The sequence below is a fragment of the Furipterus horrens genome, unplaced genomic scaffold (genome assembly GCF_987537825.1).
Source record: "Furipterus horrens unplaced genomic scaffold, mFurHor1.1.pri manual_scaffold_10, whole genome shotgun sequence".
Classification (NCBI taxonomy): Eukaryota; Metazoa; Chordata; class Mammalia; order Chiroptera; family Furipteridae; genus Furipterus; species Furipterus horrens.
In genome coordinates, this window is record NW_028327180.1 from 44531466 (window position 1) to 44549471 (window position 18006).

At 53.0% G+C, this 18006-nt stretch overlaps 2 protein-coding genes across 3 annotated transcripts; both read left to right on the forward strand.

Moving 5' to 3' along the window:
• Nucleotides 1-1647: 1647 nt before the first annotated feature.
• On the forward strand, nt 1648-17857 carry PRKACA (protein kinase cAMP-activated catalytic subunit alpha). 2 transcript variants are annotated; one of them, XM_090289704.1, is made up of 10 exons: nt 1648-1892; nt 9196-9257; nt 9694-9822; nt 11309-11407; nt 12634-12716; nt 13548-13674; nt 13769-13864; nt 13956-14078; nt 16071-16235; nt 16635-17857. In XM_090289704.1, exons 1-10 carry the CDS (start codon nt 1847-1849, stop codon nt 16758-16760), a joined length of 1056 nt encoding a protein of 351 aa, XP_090145830.1. In that variant the 5' UTR covers nt 1648-1846; the 3' UTR covers nt 16761-17857. The 2 variants fall into 2 exon arrangements, with proteins under 2 accessions (XP_090145830.1, XP_090145829.1); XM_090289703.1 differs by lacking the exon at nt 1648-1892 and adding an exon at nt 5244-5285.
• Nucleotides 6836-6988, forward strand: SMIM46 (small integral membrane protein 46). The gene has a single exon (XM_090290279.1). The coding sequence runs from the start codon at nt 6836-6838 to the stop codon at nt 6986-6988; it is 153 nt and encodes a 50-aa protein (XP_090146405.1).
• Nucleotides 17858-18006: the final 149 nt, after the last annotated feature.

Consider the following 18006-nt stretch of genomic DNA (forward strand, 5'->3'; position numbering starts at 1 on the left):
AACTGAGGCAGGTGTCCTAACTGGGAGTCAAACCTGCGACACTTTGGTTCGCAGGCCGGTGCTCAGTCCATTGAACCACACCAGCCAAGGAAGGAAGGAGTTTTTTGTTGAACCTTAAGCAATGCAGCTATTGTAGAGCATAACCAGTAATTTCTTTTTAAGACATTGACCTTGACCTACAGGAAGAAATTAACATTGTACTCCCAAGGACACAGCAACACTTATTAAATTTTACTTAACCTTTTTTGGTAACCCCACAGCCAGAAGTGGAATGGTTTCCCCATAATTCACATAAGAGCCCTAACTTCCCTTCCTATGGTTGACCTAGGAGCATGGGTGCAGAGAGCAGCTGGGTAGGGTGCAGGTTGTACAAATCTATAGGCAGAGCAGTGAGTCAGTTGGCTTGTAGACCTACGACTTCCCCTAACCTCTCCAAGTCAAGGAGAGCCGGCTCAGCCAGTCCCCTGCCCTTCTGACCATCTCTTGTTTGGGCTTTCCACTGCCTCAGTGGGTCTCAACTGGGGGCAGTTTTTCACTCCAGGGCACATTTAGCAATGTTGAGATGGTTTTGGTTATCACACCTGGTGGAGGAGGAGATTCTACTGGAAATGCTGCTGAACTATAGGGGTGTGCAATACTGTACAAGACAGTCCTCCCAGCAAAGAATGATCAGGCCCCAAGCGTCAGTAGTGTGGCAGTAGGAAACAGTGACTGCCCTCAGGCTGTGTGTATAAAAAGGGAACCCTGAAGACAGGAGCATCTTGCTATGTCTGCCCCTGGAGGGCAGATTCCCTCGTCATTGCCCAGACAGAAGCCTCAGCCTGGCTCTGCCCCAGATTCCTCATCTGTAGAATGGGAGTAATAATAGTACCTGCGTGACAGGGCTGTGGTGGGAAGTATTCAACGATTGGCACGAGCGCAGCGTGGGCACAGCAGTGGAATGGACACTGAGCGCCCCCTCCCAAATACGTCTTGCTCCCAAGGACCGAATCCTCCAGGAGCCTCAGCCCCACCCCCGGGTCTGCCGCTACTGTCCTGCGCCGGGCCTTATGAATGACGACGGCTGGCGGCCCGACGACCTCTGACCCGCAGCACCTCCGCGCCCCTCCCCCATTGGCAGGTGGACAGAAGCTGCGCCAGAGAAGAGGAGACCACAGAGCCAACCTTAGCTGGCCCACGGGTCCTGCCGCACTGAGCGGGGGCGGGGTACTGCGGCGTGCACGGGGCGAACGGGCGCCCGCCTGGACCGCCTCCTGATCCTCCGAGCGTGGCGCCGCTGCCCTCCAGCTTCGGCTGCCCCGCCCGGTGAGCCCGGCAAGCAGCGCCTCTGCCCCGCCCTCTCACCCTGGGATTGACACTGGACGTTCTTCGGGGGACTGACTGGACGGCGCACCCCAGCCAATTGGTGACCTCGCTGGGCTAGCCTGTGGCCCTGTCGCGAACCTAAGCCAATCAGGAGCCTCGTGAGTGCGCGAGTGGCCGGGCATCCGCGGCGCGCGTCACGGGGCCGCAACCTATACCGGCACTGGGGGGTCGCAGAGGGCCAATAGAAGGCAGCGTGGTGCCGTCAGTCAGAGCGGCCTTGACCAATGAGCGCGGGCTGCGGGAGCGTCACAGACAGACAGCAGCAGCGGACTTGGGCTGAGGTTCCCGGGCGGGCGGGCGCGGAGAGACGCGGGAAGCAGGGGCTTGGCGGGGGTCGCGGCGCCGCAGCCAGCGCAGCAACCCAAGGGGCCGCTGCCGCCGCCGCCACCCAGCGCGCTCCGGGGCCACCGCCAGCACCCACCGCACCGCAGCTCCGGGACCGGCCCCGGCCGCCGCCGCCGCCGCCGCCGCCGCCGCCGCGATGGGCAACGCCGCCGCCGCCAAGAAGGGCAGCGAGCAGGAGAGCGGTGAGTGTTCAGGCCGTGACCCCAATCCCGGACCCGCGCTGTCAGCCCCCGCCCTGTTCATCACCGTTTGGCCCCTCCCCCACGTGCCCCCCCATTTCTCTCTGCTTACACCCCAAGCGCTCCTCCCCCTGCCTGTCCAAGGTTAGGGCCAAGGGCCCGCAGAAGACCCCCCGTAGGGACCCCCTTGCCAAAGGCCGCCCCCCACTGCAGAAACTGTGCTCCCCCATCCAGCTGTCACTGCCAACCATGGCACATATGACCTATGGGGCCCCACATGGAGCCCTGTCACCACCCCACTCCCTACTTTCCTGGACCCTCTACCCAGATTCTTAACCTCCCACTTTCTCACTCAACCTCTCCCATAGATGGGACCCACCACCAGGCCCTGACCCAGGATTCTGCCAGTCTTGGGAATGCTGTGGGGTCTGCCTCCACCCCGTAGGGATCTTGGCCACTTGATGACCACACCCCTCCCCCTCCTAACCCCGCCATCTTTCTCCTGCCCTTTTTCTCTTCACCTTTCCACAGAACCCCTCCAAATTCATTCTGCCCCCTTGAGCTTTTCCCAGAGCCACCTCCAGCGTTGTTTTTCCCTTCTGTGTCACTTGGCATGAGGGACAGGTTCTTTCTGGGTCCCTCTGCCCCTCTCTCATCCTGTTACTCTGTCATTCTGCTTCTCTGCTGTGCTCTCTCCTCCCAGCACACGACTGTCCCTGGCTGGGGTAGCAGACTGTTTATGAACCTAGAGAACTGCTTCAGTGTGTCCAAAGCCAAGTTTGAGCTTGTCTTGCTGGATCCATTTCTTCCTCCTAACCAGGTTGGGGTTTGGGGATGGCAGCAGGGTCCCTTTCCATCTCCTGCTGTGCAGTAAGCTCTAGGATCCTTGGAGGGCCCCTCAATAATAAATGGTTGTTTCATAACTGAGGCTCTGTCATTCACCCAATCCCCCGGGCTTCTTCACCTGCTCCTGGCTGAGGATGAAGAGTGCCTGAGTTTAACAAGGCTCATTTAGCTTGAACTGGAATGGTGAGGAAGGGGACTCAGGGGATGGCAGTCGAGGAGAGTAATAGGTGACATCTGATTACTTCCTTTGCCAAGGGACAGATTCTGATCATTCCCAAGGCTCAGCCAGAAAGAGGCTTATTCCCCCTTCAGCCCCAAAATTATGTTGGCTTCCTCAAGCTGACCAGAGAAAAAGATTCCGTATCTGGACATGCCTTCAGAAATGGCCTCGATCTCCTTCCTCAGTTCCTCCAGCTCTTAAATTGTTATCACTTCAGACCTAAAGCTGGACCTCAGCTAGGATCCACTTCCCATTACCCAGAAATAGTCAGCGCTGAAAAGGGAGGCCACATCCAAATATGCCCTTTCCAATTACTGGTCTCAAACCCCGGTGTCTGAGTTCCATGAACGCCCCTTCCCAGAAAGACCTGGACATGAAAACCAGGGAACTTTATTCTCACACGGATTCAAATGGCAGAACTCAGAGTCGCTGAGCAGCCATGAGGAGGGCTGATATGTCACCGATGGGCGGGGGACATGGGGGCAAGTGCCTGTAGCTGAGTACTTGATGACAGAGGAGCAGGTGGGTAGCGACCAAAAAAAGGTCTGGGCATGAACTTGGAGGGGACTAGGCAGAGAGGGAGGGACTGGGTCCCCAGCAGGTGAGGCCTGGAGGTGGAAGGTGGTGGCGGCAGGCAGCTATATATTACAGTGGCTCAGTTGAAAGTTGGGGAGAGAGATAACCTAGTCCTGGAAAACTTTCAAGGCATAGCAAACACATGTAGTGGCGGGGAGTGCGGGGAGGCGGTGCTGAACAGGGAAAAAGATCAGAGGCCCCAGAAGGAACCACTAATTCTCTCAGAGCACTGGGCAGACACCCAGGAATAGACCATATGACAAAATATGGCCACTATTTATTGGGCATCTAGGATATGCCAGGCTAAATGGTTTCCATAGATCTGTCTGCTCAAGTGATTTTTATAACAGGCTATTTTCCGAATTTTCTAAACGACTTTCTGATTTTGACATAGATGATATCACAGAGGCAGGATTCACATCCAGATCTGCCTACCAGCCAACTTCCTGGACCCCAGAATTTTCCAGCCCAGACATTCTCAAGTTACCTCCTTGATTTTTATTCACTTATATTTTCTTAATTTAAAATAATAAAAATTTTTGACTGATTTTTGTTCAGATGTAAGCTTTGATCCGTCCTAAGCAGTAATATAAATGAAATAATGGGATTGCTGTACCAGTTATGTTCTCTCTGCTACACATTGAAATACAATGTGACCAGAAAAGTGAAACATCCCTAAAGTTTCATGCCCTGCCAGTGGGACCCATGTCACATATTGGGAAATGCCCTAAGCTGTAATTCAAGGACTTGCAGGGGCTCTCAGAGAAGGAATAGGATAAGGAAGGAAGCCCCTCTTTGCTTGGAACTCTGATTGTGCAAGGATGGAGTTAGACAAAATTTGCCCTCCTGTAACTGTGATGGGGTGGGATGGGAGTTAGGGGCAGTAGCTAGGCCAGCCTGCAGGGGGCACCTGAATTTCATCTGCCAGAGGCCAGCCATACTGGGGTAAGGAAAATGCCCAAGCCTTAGTAGGTACTAGTTACACGTCCTGCAGCTCCCTGTGCTACTGTCTGGAGCCAGGGCAAGACAGTGTCCGCCTCCTCCCAAAGAGCAGGGATCTATCTAGAGCAAGCCCTGGAATGGGGTGGGGGAAATCTGTACCCAAAGATGCCAAAGCCATTGGTAGGGACCCGGCAAGATGCTGAGGGCAGAGAAAAAAAGACCAAGCACCCGGCTATGAGCAGGCTGGTGAAATTAAGAGAGGGCAGTGGCCTCAAGAGGCCCCTGGGATAGGCAGCCAAGTGGGGCTCAGGCCTTGGCTGGCACTGGCCAAAATCACCCCTGGGAGCTGGCCCACAGGGGAAGGGGTAGGGCTGGTGAAAGGGAACCCCCAGATACCTCCCTCAGGCGCTAGAAACAAGCAGATCCAGGTTCTAAGAGTGAGAAGTGCCCCCAAGAAGTCCCTGGATGGGAAGAATTGCCACTGTCTAACATCCTATACAATTACAAGAGAGACACCTGTGCATTGGCAGTTGTATGGGTGCCCAAGAGGGTCTTGCCAAGGTAGCTTTTTCCCTTAGCCCAATCAGGCCTACAGAAACCCTAGGGTCCTATCTGCCCCTCCCCTGTACCCACTGGCTCAGGTTGGGTTTCTTTTCCTGCCATCACCCCCACAACTCCTTGGCTCCCCCTATAGGCAGGTCCCTGGGGATGGGCAGCCAAGCTGGTGCAGCAGGTCTCTTGAGCCTTCCCAGCCACCATAGTTCTGGTGCCCTGAGAGGAAGACTGAGTGATGGCTTCCAACCCCAACGATGGTGAGGCTGAACCCTGTTGCTATAGCAACTCTCCAGGCACTCTGCCCCTTAAGTCAAGGAGGGGCTGCAGTAGGGTTTGGGGAGCAGGTGGAAACTCCTGGTTGGCCCTGGAAACCCCTCCCTTAAAACCTGGGCTGGGGGCCTGCGGAATAGCAGTGGGGATGGCTGGCCCAGTTCAAACAAGGGAGTGTGGTCCACCCAGAACAGGGGTCCAGCTCAGAGCAGGACAGTGGGGTAGTCGAGCCCAGTGTTGGGGTCCAGGTCAGTGATGGCGTTCAGGTCAGAACCAGGATGTCCAGATGAAGTCCAGGTCAAACGGCCTAGTACAGAATGGGGATCCATCAGACTGGAGTGGTCCTGCCCAGTGTTGGGGTCCAGCTCAGACTGCGGGATGTTTCACCTCAGAGCTGGGGATCCAAGCTAGACTGGAGGACCCAGAGTAGGAGTCCCTGCCCAAGTTTGGCATCCCTGCCCCAGAATTCCTTGGACACAGGTTTCGTTGGGCAAAGAGTACTGAGACTTGTCTCGGGAGTCTGAGGCTGGGCTCCTGCTTCCTGCTGTGGTCCTGACATTTTGAAGGGTGTCTGGAGTTCTCTTTATGAGCCCAAATCAAATCCGAACCAGGATGAGGCTGGCATCTTCCCTGTGGAAGACATGGACAGGGCAGCAGGTTTCACAAGTCAGCAGCTGGCTGGGTTTCCCTTCTCTGCCACTTCCTGTTGTCAGAAGGGCCATGGGTCCTGGGCACTCAGGAAGAAGCTGCCACTGACCTTCCACTTCTTTTGGGATCTGGAAAGAAGGAGGAAGATGGTAAAGCAGCCTCCCCCTCCCCCACCCCTGGGTTTAGCCTTTCGTTTCCGGTTTGGACTTCCATGGCCTAGAGCAGAGCCAAGCAAGCACAGGGCAAGGTTTTACAGAGGCCAAGGACAACCCAGGATGCCGTTCCACACTCCACTCCTGCATAGGAACAGGAGAAAGCCAGATGTACCCATTTCTCTCTCAGGGTAGCAGGATATTGGGATGAGACAAGGTGGCTCTCACACCCCCCACCCCCACCCCCTTCCCTGCCTTTCTCTCCAGCTGCTATTTCTGCTAATTAATGGAGCTCAGGGGCCTCTCTAGCCCCCAGGGAGCCCCTGGCTACTGCCTGGGCCTAAGCCTCCACTCCTCCTCTGCCCAGTGGGCACTGCTCTGGGCACATCGGGTACCATCCTCTGGGTAGTCCAGCGCCCACTGGGGAAGGCAGCGTCTATCACCCTGGGTGCAGTGAAGTCCCTGGAATGGGAAGTTAGCTTTAGCACCCCACCCCCGGTGCAGGCAGGCCTGCCAGGAGGGATATCCTGGGGAGAATCTTCCCACTGCTTCCAGCCACAGAGGGCCTTTGCAAACCTTGGCCAGCCAGGAGCAGGTACCTTTAAATGCTTCCCTGGCAACCAGCTCCTCCTCCAGGGTCCCCTGAGGCCCTCCCAAGGAAGCCAGCTCAGAAACTCTGCATATACCTGGTTCCCTTGCGAAGAGAAGATTCCAGGGAGATCCCAGTATAGCCTGGGATGGCTCTGGGGTCAGGCAATGGCCAGGATGGGGACTCAGAGACCACCTTCCAGCTATGGCTGCAGCTATTCCTCTGGGCCCACCTGACTATTCGTTTCCTGAGCTACCTATGCCACACCCTCTGGGCACCTAAGCCACAGCCAGCACCCTGAGCCTCCCTGGTCAGGGACATATAAGCCCCAGATCATCCCATCCTACTCCACCCCCAACCTCCCTTGCATCCTCTGCTGGAGGAGGCAGAAAGCAGAGGTGAGTATGGGGGCTTCTGGCTGGGGGTTCCCCCCATTATTATTCCTCTTTGTTCCTCCTGGCGCTGCCCCCCCCCTTTGTGCCCCAGCTCCAAGTGGTTAGCGCCAGAGGGGACAGAGAAGAGCTGTGCTAGGACCAAGGCACCCTGTGGAGCCTCTTAGTGGGGTACCCAAGTCAGAAAGGCAGGAGATGGCAGTTCTCTGGGATGGCTGAGAGCGAAAGGGGAAGCGAGACCAGGTGTTCTGATTTCCTCGCAAGCCCGCTTCTCCCTACCTTCTTGGGTGGGTAAATTTAAAGTCCCAAGAGGGTACCTCTTCTCCATCTTCTTTCAGAATTTAGTGTGTACATTGGCAATATCCAAGGAAGGTGGTATATGTCAGAAAAGATTCTGCTAGAGAAAGCATTGGATGTGGTGCTGTCCCCAGATTCAGAGAGATCTCTCCGTTGGTGGCGCAGCCAGGCACCAGCCTAGGACTCCTGACCTTTCCTTGATTGCCCTCTCTCTGCTCAGTCACTCTTTATAGGACTTTCATGATCAATGGCCTCTCCTCCATTGGCCACTCTTGTAACACAATGGAAGCCACTTCTGTCTGAATGCTATGGGAGAGCCTTGGTGATAGTGGAGGAGTGGTAGCTACCAAAAGCCATGTGAAACTCCTGGTACTACATATGGGTGGGACACGCAGGTGACAGGCAAGGCCAAGGTACGAGTGTGCAGAACCCCTCCGGATGGCAACCATCCAGGAACATCAGAGGGTCGAGGACAGGTCTGTCTGTTGGCCACCCTAATGCACTACGACCTGTTAGGACCAAACCAGTTAATGTGAGCAGTGGGGTCCAACAGGCAACCTCAGGCCTGGTCAGTCTTCTCCTCTGTACAATGAGAGTAATAGCAGCTCCGAGCCATTGAGGTAGGACTTAAGCATAGAAAGCATTCAGCATGGGGCTGGCATACAGGCAGGGTCCCTGAACAACAGCATGTCTGACCCCAGGGTCTAGTTACAAGGACAGGTCCATAATGTACAAATCTATCAGGCCGCATGTTTAAGATGTGAGCACTCAATGCATCCCCTGTATTTTCTATCTCAATTTTTTTAAATACGTGAAAGCAAAATTAATAGTCTACAGTTACATGGCAATGAACCTCATGCAGGCCACTGTCCAACACGCTTCGCCAAGCTTAACTCATTTAGTCCTCACAATCACCCAGGCCCAGTCCTCACAATCACCCAGGCCCGGAGAGGTAAAGTCAGCTGCCTAAGGTCACACAGTTTATCAGGGACCAGACTGGGATCTGAGCCTGATCTCAGTCCCAGAGTCCTGGCCCTTAACTGATTTGCTGGGCTTCCTCAGGGCACTGGCAAGAATGACTCTTTTCAAACCTCAGTTTCCTAGAGTGTTAAATGGGAAGATGGATAAAAGGAAAGTTGGCCAGCTAACTGAATGAGATAGTGGAGACAAAGCAGCAGGCCCAGTGTCTGCTCACTGTGAAGTCTTTAGTATTAGCCAGGTGGTGATGTTCTTCTTGGGGTACTGAGGGACCCCGGGGGAGTGGTCATAGGGCAAGGCCTGCCTAGAACCAGCTCTGGAGCCAGGGCCCCTGATTTGGCAAAAGTGGGAACAGTGCCAGCTAGGACCTAAGCGACAGCTGAGCCCCCAAGGGCGCCTGCTACCCGAGCCCCAGAGGCCTCCACCCCAGACCGGCCTCCCCAGAGAAGGGGCCTGAGGAACAGCCAAATCCTGAGGCTATAAATACCTTGGCTGGCGTAGTCCCTGGCCATGGAATGTCGGTCAGAACTGGGGCAAGTGGGGGTGGGCTGGCCTGGGTGCTGCCCTCTGTCCCCCTGAGTTGCCCTGTACCCCATTTTGGAAGAGCTGAGGCTGGATCCCACCATTCTAGTAAAGGGGGCCCAGGCCCCAGGCCAGATCAAGGCCCCCCAAAGTTGCCTTGAGACTCAGCCAGAGCACCTAAAGTCCCTGGGGAAAAAAAGATGAGACTAGTTAAAATAGCTGCACCCTACTTTCCAGAATGGGATTCTCCCCAGGAATACCCTGGGCCTGCCCCAGTGAAATGGGGTCTTCATCTAACTCTCCCCTCTCTTCCTTCCAGTGAAAGAATTCTTAGCCAAAGCCAAAGAAGATTTTCTTAAAAAATGGGAAAGTCCTGCTCAGGTAAACCCCCTGGGTACAGAGCCCTGGGAGGGGTTAGCTGATGGCCCCCCATCTTCCAGCTTTATTCCTGGGACATGGCTGGGATTTAGGGCCCTGCGGAGGGTGCCTAGACACCCATTGGGGCTCCTGGGCAGAGGCACCTAATCACCCACTGCCAGGCTCTCCCACCCTGCCACCCCCTACAGCTAGTGGCCCCTACCTCCCACACAGCTGCCGGCAGCTCCTGGGCCCTCGGCCAGGGCCATATCTGGCCCCTGCCACTCGCCTCAAGGAATGTGCCCTTCTCCATCTTGTTTTTCCGCCCCCTGTCCTCACTCCATCACTCCCCCTGCTCCCCAGGGTCCCCTCTGCTGGCAGCAGAGAGGATGTCCCAGACCTTGGCCCAGCAGGGCACAGGGAGGAGTGTTTCTCACTCTCCCAACTCCTCCACCCACAGAATACAGCCCATTTGGATCAGTTTGAACGAATCAAGACCCTTGGCACAGGCTCGTTTGGGCGGGTGATGCTAGTGAAACACAAGGAGACTGGGAACCACTTCGCCATGAAGATCCTGGACAAACAAAAGGTGAGCTCAGCCCCGCCCTGCAGCCCAGTCCCACCTGCTGCCTGGAGAACTCTTCCCATCTGTCCACTCACCAGCTACTTCTTGAGCCCCCATCATGTGCCAGACCTGAGGGCCAGAAGGGTACCATGCTGCCTTCATGAGGTTCCCCTCCAGGCCAACCACCAAGAGAAATCAGGCACTGGGCACGAGGTTAGTCACCTAACCTATATTCCAGGAAGCCGGAGGTTTTCCTGAGGGAGGTGGCATTTACACAGACCTCCTTTCTGTAAATATTTTTGTCACCCTACTTATGCCAGGCACTACTCTAAAGCAGTGCTGTCCAGTAGTAACGGCACACAAGCTACGTATGATTTTAAGTTTTCTAGAAGCCCCATTAAACAAAAGAAACAGGTGGAATGCCTTTTAACAATATTTTGTAATTAAGCCAGTGTATCTACAATATTAACATTTCAATGTATGTAACCAATGTAAAATACCAGTAATGAGACATTTTACATTCTTTTCTTCTGTTCCAAGTCTTCAAAATCCAGTGTACATTTTAAGCTTACAACATATCTCTGTTCTGATGTTAAATTTTCATTGGAAAGACAAGAAGAAGTAGGAAAGTTGAAAAAGCAGAGCCCAAGTTGTTTCCGACAGGCTTACAAGTTGTCCAGTAACTATCTCAAGTGTCAGTTTTTGAATTTTCACTTTACGTATTTAAGTTTTTAAACTCAGTTCCCCAGTCTCCCAGCCACGTTTAAATGCTCAGCAGCCATATGTGGCTAGTGTGGATGGCATTGGGCAGTGCAGGTGTAAACTAGGTGTAGACAGTTGTGAGCAAAGCAGAAAAGGCCCCAGCACAAGAACTTAGAGCTGACTGAACAACCAGGCTGCCGGTGTGTGATACACCAGGCAGCTGTTGACTAGCTGCCTGTGACCTTAGGCAAGTCATTGCCCCTCTCTGGGCTTCAAAACTGTCATGCTCACAGTGCATAACCCTCATGGCTCCTGTCGCTACACATGAGGTGCCTGCTGGGGACAGTTGAGGGCTCAGGAGGAATTAGCTTGTGGTTCAAGTGATGCGTGGGGTTGCTCTAAATGCAGAGAAGTTTTGTGTAAACTACTCCTTGGGCACTATTCTTGTGTGTCTTTCTGTGTTCAGCTCTGCTGCTCCTTCCTCTAAGAAGCCTTCTCTGACTACCCCTGCCCCAGACTTTGCCCTGTGCCTCATCCAGGCATCCTCAGGCCCCAAGCTTCCCCCATCGTGGCTCTGATCCCTCTGGGCTGAGTGACCCTGTGACTTATGTGTTCTTGCCCTGAACTGCATGCTCTGTGGGGACAGGCAGCCTCAGCCTTCTTCTTGTGTCCTCAGCACCACTCCAAGGGCTCTACAGGCCACAAACACTCACAGAAACCAGCCTGGCCCTGGCACCCCTACTTCCAGCAGCCAGGGGGATGAGGGCCCCCTCCTACCTCCTCCTCTCCACCCCCCTTCCACCCGCAGGTGGTGAAGCTGAAACAAATCGAGCATACCCTGAATGAGAAGCGTATCCTGCAGGCTGTCAACTTCCCGTTCCTTGTCAGACTTGAGTTCTCCTTCAAGGTGGGGCCAGGTTCACCGTGTTGTGTCCAAGTCATCGGGGAATAGAGGGGCAGAGAGGGAAACCAAGCCTGGGGGCTGAGGACAACCAGTGGCTGCCCTGGAAGGTGGGCCCACCCACTAATGGGGCAGGTAGTCAGCCTGGGGTTCTGATACACCCAAGTTCAACTACTGGGTCTGTCTACTTGGTAAACTTGGGTGTTCATGTCACTCAAACTGGATGACATCCCAAAATCACTGCTGTGTTTACAAAAACCTGACATATGGCCTGGATTCGAATCCCAGCTCAGCACTACTTGCGCATTTGACCCTGGAGAGGGACTTCTCTGTTCTGAGGCTCAGTTTTCTCATCTGTAAACTAGGGATCAGAAGGTTTCCATGACAGTTCTAAACACATCATGATCACTCTGTGTGAGCTGTTTTGGGTGCTGGCCTAAGCTGAACTTCAAGAGTTGGGAAAACCCACTCAGGGCCTGCCACCCAGGCAGTTACAAGGGTTCATGCTTGGTGGCATGCTCTACTGCTGTTGTCTTGAAATTCATAATAATTTTTTAATGCTTTTTAAATATTTTACTTATTTTCAGAGAGAGGGGAAGGGAGGGAGAAAGAGAGGGTGAGAAACATCCATGTAGGAGAGAAGTATCGATTGGGTGCCTCTGGCACACCCCCAACCAGGGACCTGGCCTGCAACCCAGGCATGTGTCCTGACCGCGAATTGAACCAGTGACCCCTCGGCTTGCAGGACAGGATGATGCCCAACCCACTGAGCCACACCAGTCAGGGTATAATCATTTGTTTAGCAAGGAGACTCACACTTTTATCTGATGGGAAATGGGGTGGGGGGGACACAAATTCTGTAGCCTGTCCTGGTTCCATTTTACAGATGACAAAACTGTGGCTCAAGAGCCTTGCTCAGGACAGTCACAGGCGTGAGCTGCCATGGAGTCCTCTCTCCAGCCCAGGCTCCTATAGCCAGCCCTCCCTTTCACCTCCCCCACCATCCCCCAACCCCTATAAGCAGAATAATGGCTGTTCCATTTCCTTCATGGGCAGAGGGAAATAAGACAGTGAGCACTGTGCCTGGTGTTTGGCATGTGCTTCATATAGGAGCCTAGATTGGTATTGTCACCTTATTTCTGAACCTCTACTGGGCAAGGGAGGGCACCCGGCCTTTGGGTGGAACCCAAGGCTCGGGGATCAGGGCTCTGATCAGCTGCTGCTCCCCACAGGACAACTCAAATTTATACATGGTTATGGAGTATGTGCCCGGTGGGGAAATGTTCTCACACCTACGGCGGATTGGAAGGTTCAGGTGAGTGGACGGCCGGCAGCCACACCAGACCTGGGGGTGTCCACAGGTGACATCACACAACCAAACCCTCTGGGGACATGGAGGTAGCCTTTCCAAGTCCCTGTGGGTTCTCATTGCCCCCACTGAGCTGATGAATCTGCAATGACTGACCACCAAAAAACAAAACAAACTTAGTAACTTAGGTATTGCCATTTAAGTTGGTGATTTTATGCAGTTTTAAAATCTGTACTATTGTTTTATTTTGTTTATTCACATAGCTTTGCATTTTACATACAATAAAATGCACAGGTCTTCAATAGTTGGTTCCATGAGTTTTGACAGTTGCATGCATTTGCGTAACCACCACCCAAAACACCATACTGAGCATTTTGTCACCCCAGAAAATTCCCTCGAATGCCTTTCTTGGCAGATCACCACCCTGACAAAGGCAATTGTCCCTTCTGGCTTTAAACACCATAGAATGTATTTGGTCTAGTTTTGGACTTGATATAAATGGCATCATACAGTTTTTTTTTTTTCTTCTTTCTCTTCACATAATTGTTTTGAGATCGAGCCACAGTTTTGAGCATATTCATCATTTGTCCCCATGGCAGGGTTGGGTAGTATTCCATTGTATGAATCTGTCACAATCTGTGACACCATTCCTCTGTTGACGGACATCTGGGCTCTTTCAATTTTGGAGCTCTATATAAATAAGGCTGCTCGTCTTACCCATTCTGGATAGCTGGGCTGGAGGCAACTCTGTAGCCCACCTGCTAGGCCATTTGGGGGTGGGTGGGTCTTGCTGGGTGTGGCCACCCATGCTCACCCCTTTCCACTTGTCCCCACCAGTGAGCCCCATGCCCGCTTCTATGCCGCCCAGATTGTCCTGACCTTTGAGTACTTGCACTCACTCGATCTCATCTACCGGGACCTGAAGCCGGAGAACCTTCTCATAGACCAGCAGGGCTATATTCAGGTACCTGCTGGGCCGGGCAAGGGACAGCCCCAGGCAGCTGTGTCCTAGACCCTCTCTCCCTCCCTGTCAACCAACCCCACTCTTGTACCCACAGGTGACAGACTTTGGTTTTGCCAAGCGTGTGAAGGGCCGCACCTGGACCTTGTGTGGGACCCCTGAATACCTGGCCCCTGAGATCATCCTGAGCAAAGTAGGCACCTCCTCACCCCTCCCTGAGGCCTGCTCTAACCACACCCCCTCCTCACCCTTTTCCCCTCATCATACATTCCTTCTCACTCCAGGGCTATAACAAAGCTGTGGACTGGTGGGCCCTAGGGGTTCTCATCTATGAGATGGCTGCTGGCTACCCACCCTTCTTCGCTGACCAGCCCATTCAGATCTATGAGAAGATTGTTTCTGGGAAGGTAAGATCTGGAAGCAGGGGCTCCACCCAGAACAAACCCTTTCCTACCCACCATTATTGTCAGAACCACCTAGAAATTCATTAACCCTTTGAATGCCAATGTCACTATGAGCGACGTGCTGACAAATTTTCCCAAAAGTGCCAGCGTCACTCCCAGCGACTCTTTTTTTCGATGGCTATAAATGTAAATAACAGTGGAATAATTCGTATTTTATGTTTTGTTTTTTTGTACCTCAGGTTATATATCGATATAATTTTTTCTCATGTTGATCCAAATTTTGAATTACACATGGTGCTCAAAGGGTTAAGTCAGGCCAGGCAATGAAGCCAGGTGCATCAGCCATGCTGAGGTGAACCTCACACAACCTCACTGGCTATTCCTATACCCATAGTACCAACCTCCCAACAGCTTCCAAAACCCCAAGCCGCACCTGCACTCTTGCCCTGCCCTATGTGAGGCTCTACTTGCCCCTAATCATACCTCTTAGTGTGAGTGTTCACAAGTTTCTCAGCAGAAAAGCTAATGGACTTGGTTCCCAGACCCCACTGGGCAGTCATGGGGGTGTACTGTCCATATTCCCTTTCTCAGAGGCAGAGTTCATAACTCGGAGGGTGCAGGCAAGGGGACTATTACAGCTAGCATCTACAGAGCACGCTGAACACCCGCTGCCCCAGTGCAACCTCTCTGTCCTACTACCCAACACTCTGAGGGACCGAGGAAGCTGAGGCATGGAGAACAGATATGTCTGGTCCAAGATCTAAGGGCCCTAGAGAGGCTGGGAACCCCACTTTTGTCTTCAGCTCTGCCATCTCACTGGGAGGACACAACCATCCATCCACCTGGCCCAGGAAATGGTGGAAGCAACTCCTGGCAGTTGGGGGTGGGGGTCGACCCGACTCCCGGTCCCAGTTCCACCACCCCTTGGCTTTGAAACCTCAGGCAAGTGCCTTCCCCTCTGAGCCTCATCTTTCCCACCTGAGAACTGAGGAACCAGGCACCTGCCTGTCAGAGGGGTTGAAAGAAATGATCAGCTGCAAAGTGGGGCCACAAAAAGGGAAAGATGAGGTGTCTGCCATTAGGCACAACAGAAATTACCAAGAAAATGGCCCAAAGTGGGAAGGTGTAAAACAAAGAAAAAGTCATAGAAGGTTCCACAGTGAAAGAGGAGAAGAGCTTAACTCTCTTCTTTGTAGCATTTCACAGTTCCCACGCACCCTCAGCGGTATTATCTCCCTCATGCAACCCTGGGATATCTGCCCCATGCCAGAAAGGCAGGAACAGACCCAGAGAGGTTAAAGGCCATGGCCAAGGTCACAGCCTCTAAGAGGCAGAGCAGTGCTGGAAATTGGTTTGGTAACTGTAAATCCAGTGAATAGTTGCACATGAGGCCATGTGTTCAGGGCATTTGGGAAAAGTTTCTGGAAGATTTGAACTGAACCTTAAAGAATGGAAGAGTCATAGCTATGCAGAGAGAGAAGTAGAAAAACAATCATTTCTCTCATAAGCATGGATATTTCTGAAGTCTCCAGACCCCAACAGAACCACCTTAGGAAGCAGTGGCTAAAAATGCAAGTTCTGGAGTCTTGACAGACCCAAGATGGAGCCACTCTGTCCCACTCCTCCTCCTCCGCCCCAACCCCCCTCCCTGTGACCTTGGGCAAGCTGTTTAACCCTTCCGAGCCTGTTTCTTCTTCTCTAAAATAGGATCTATCACAGCACTTAACTTGGAGCAGCAATCTCAAGTGGTCCTCTCTTCAGCACCATCAGCATGGCCAGGGAACTAGCTAGAAATGCAGACTCTCAGGCTTCAACCCAGACCTTTTGAATCAGAAACTCCAACAGCCCTGATTAACTGTTTTAATGGAATTCCAACGCACATTCAAATTGGTCCTCTGCCCCATAGGACTGTTGAATAGCAAAGACAGTGTTATGGGTCCCCAAGCTCCAGGCCAGTTTCCAACCCTGTCTGTGTCACCCCCACCCTCACCCCAGGTGCGGTTCCCATCCCACTTCAGCTCTGACCTGAAGGATCTGCTGCGGAACCTCCTGCAGGTGGATCTTACCAAGCGCTTCGGGAACCTCAAAAACGGGGTCAACGACATCAAGAACCACAAATGGTTTGCTACGACTGACTGGATCGCCATCTACCAGAGGAAGGTGAGGCCACCTCCCTGGGTATCCTGAGGGCTTTGGGGGCAGGCCAAGAGTCAGGGAAGGCTGTCAGTGGAAAGACTGAAAGGGAAGAATTTGAAAATAGGCCACAGGCTCTGGGTCATTCTAACTGGGACAGTTTAGAGCAATGGAGGTCTCGGAATGGGATTGTAGGGTCACTGGCCACTCTGTGACCTTGGGCAGAGACACCCCTCTCTGGAGTTTTTTCCCCTTTGGTGAGTGGACTATTAAGATTTTTGGGTTGTTACGGTGGATCCACACCCTAATGCTAAAACTTAGGCCTGAGTCTAAGTTATCTCATGAATGTTAGGCCATTTGTACTTATTGTTTTAACAAGGATTATGTTGACTGCTGAGGTCTGGGTGGTTCTTGACTCCTCTCCAGGTGGAAGCTCCCTTCATACCAAAGTTTAAAGGCCCTGGGGACACAAGTAACTTTGACGACTATGAAGAGGAAGAGATCAGAGTCTCTATCAATGAGAAGTGTGGCAAGGAATTTTCTGAGTTTTAGGGGTGTGTCTGTACCCCCAAGGGTTTTCTTTCTTTTTTTGTGGGGGGGGTGGGTGGGAGGGTTGGATTGAACAGCCAGAGGGCCCCAGAGTTCCTTGCATCTAATTTCACCCCCACCCCAAACTCCAGGGTAGGGGAGCAGGAAGCCCAGATATTCAGAGGGAAACATCAGCTGCTCCTCATCACCCCCTTCGCCCTCCTGACCTCCCTAATGCTTTTGCCTTCCTCCACCCTAGCCCACTTCTGCCTGTTTTAAATGTTTCAGTTCCAGTCAGACCAGGTCTTGCTAGTGTATCCAGGGATAGGGTGTGGAAAGGGGGCCAAACTTAACTCCAGCCCTCTCCCCTCCCCACTTCCCTCACCAAACCACCAGCAAACTTGATAAGGGAGAAAAGAATGGCCAACCTTCCCTTCAAAGGAATCTTGCCTGGGAAGGAGATTTTAGTGACATGTGCAGTGCGCTACTTGCTAAAATTTTTTTAAAAAACAATTAACAAACTTATTTAAATTCCACCATTGCCTCCCTCCCACCTTCCTATGCTTCCCTCCCATCCCACCACCCCCCAGATCCATTTTAACAAGGCTGGGAAGCAAACTGACTTGTAAAGGAAAGAGCTGGAGTTCCAACCTCTCCCCCAAACTGTTAATACCCCCTCCCCTGCCAAGCCTGGAAGGGTCTCAGCCCCTTTAGGGAGCTCCTACTCCCTCTGTCCCAACAGACCTTTCTTCACCCTTGGGCTTTGGGGTCCAGACAAAGCAGCTGCCCCTCTCCCTGCCAAAGAGGAGTTAGTTGTCCCCCAAAAGATAGAGGGGGAGCCCGAAGCCCAGGGTCTTTCTCCCAGCGGCACTTACCCAAACATCTTAATTTTATTCTCAGCTAGATTTTAATATCCAGCCTCCTCTCAGCTCAGTTGGGAAGGCAACCCCCGTCCCCCACAAAAGGAGGCAGAGCCCCACTCTGCCTCTGTGGCCCCCGTTCAAAGCCAGGATTGCTAGGAAAGGACTGTTTTATTCACCGAACAGCCTCTGCCCCCTCATTCTGGGCGCTCCTAGGTTTAGCTGTCAGCTGTCACCCCTTCCCCCACTTGTCCATTTTTCTCTCAATAGAAAAGTGGAGAGCCCCTATTCAACCCCAAATCTGTTCCTCTCATAACTTTTCCCCATCCCAGGAGGAGCTCTCAAGCCTGGGGTGGGGCCCCGGGTGGGCGCAGGGTGATTCAACCGGTGTGCTGGAAAGGACGTGACTT

Coding starts and splice junctions, on each gene's coding strand:
- PRKACA (XM_090289704.1), top strand. CDS start 1,847: ATGGGCAACGCCGCCGCCGCCAAGAAGGGCAGCGAGCAGGAGAGCG. Junction 13,675..13,768: donor ACCAGCAGGGCTATATTCAG/GTACCTGCTGGG, acceptor TTGTACCCACAG/GTGACAGACTTTGGTTTTGC. Junction 14,079..16,070: donor AGAAGATTGTTTCTGGGAAG/GTAAGATCTGGA, acceptor CCCTCACCCCAG/GTGCGGTTCCCATCCCACTT.
- SMIM46 (XM_090290279.1), top strand. CDS start 6,836: ATGGCTCTGGGGTCAGGCAATGGCCAGGATGGGGACTCAGAGACCACC.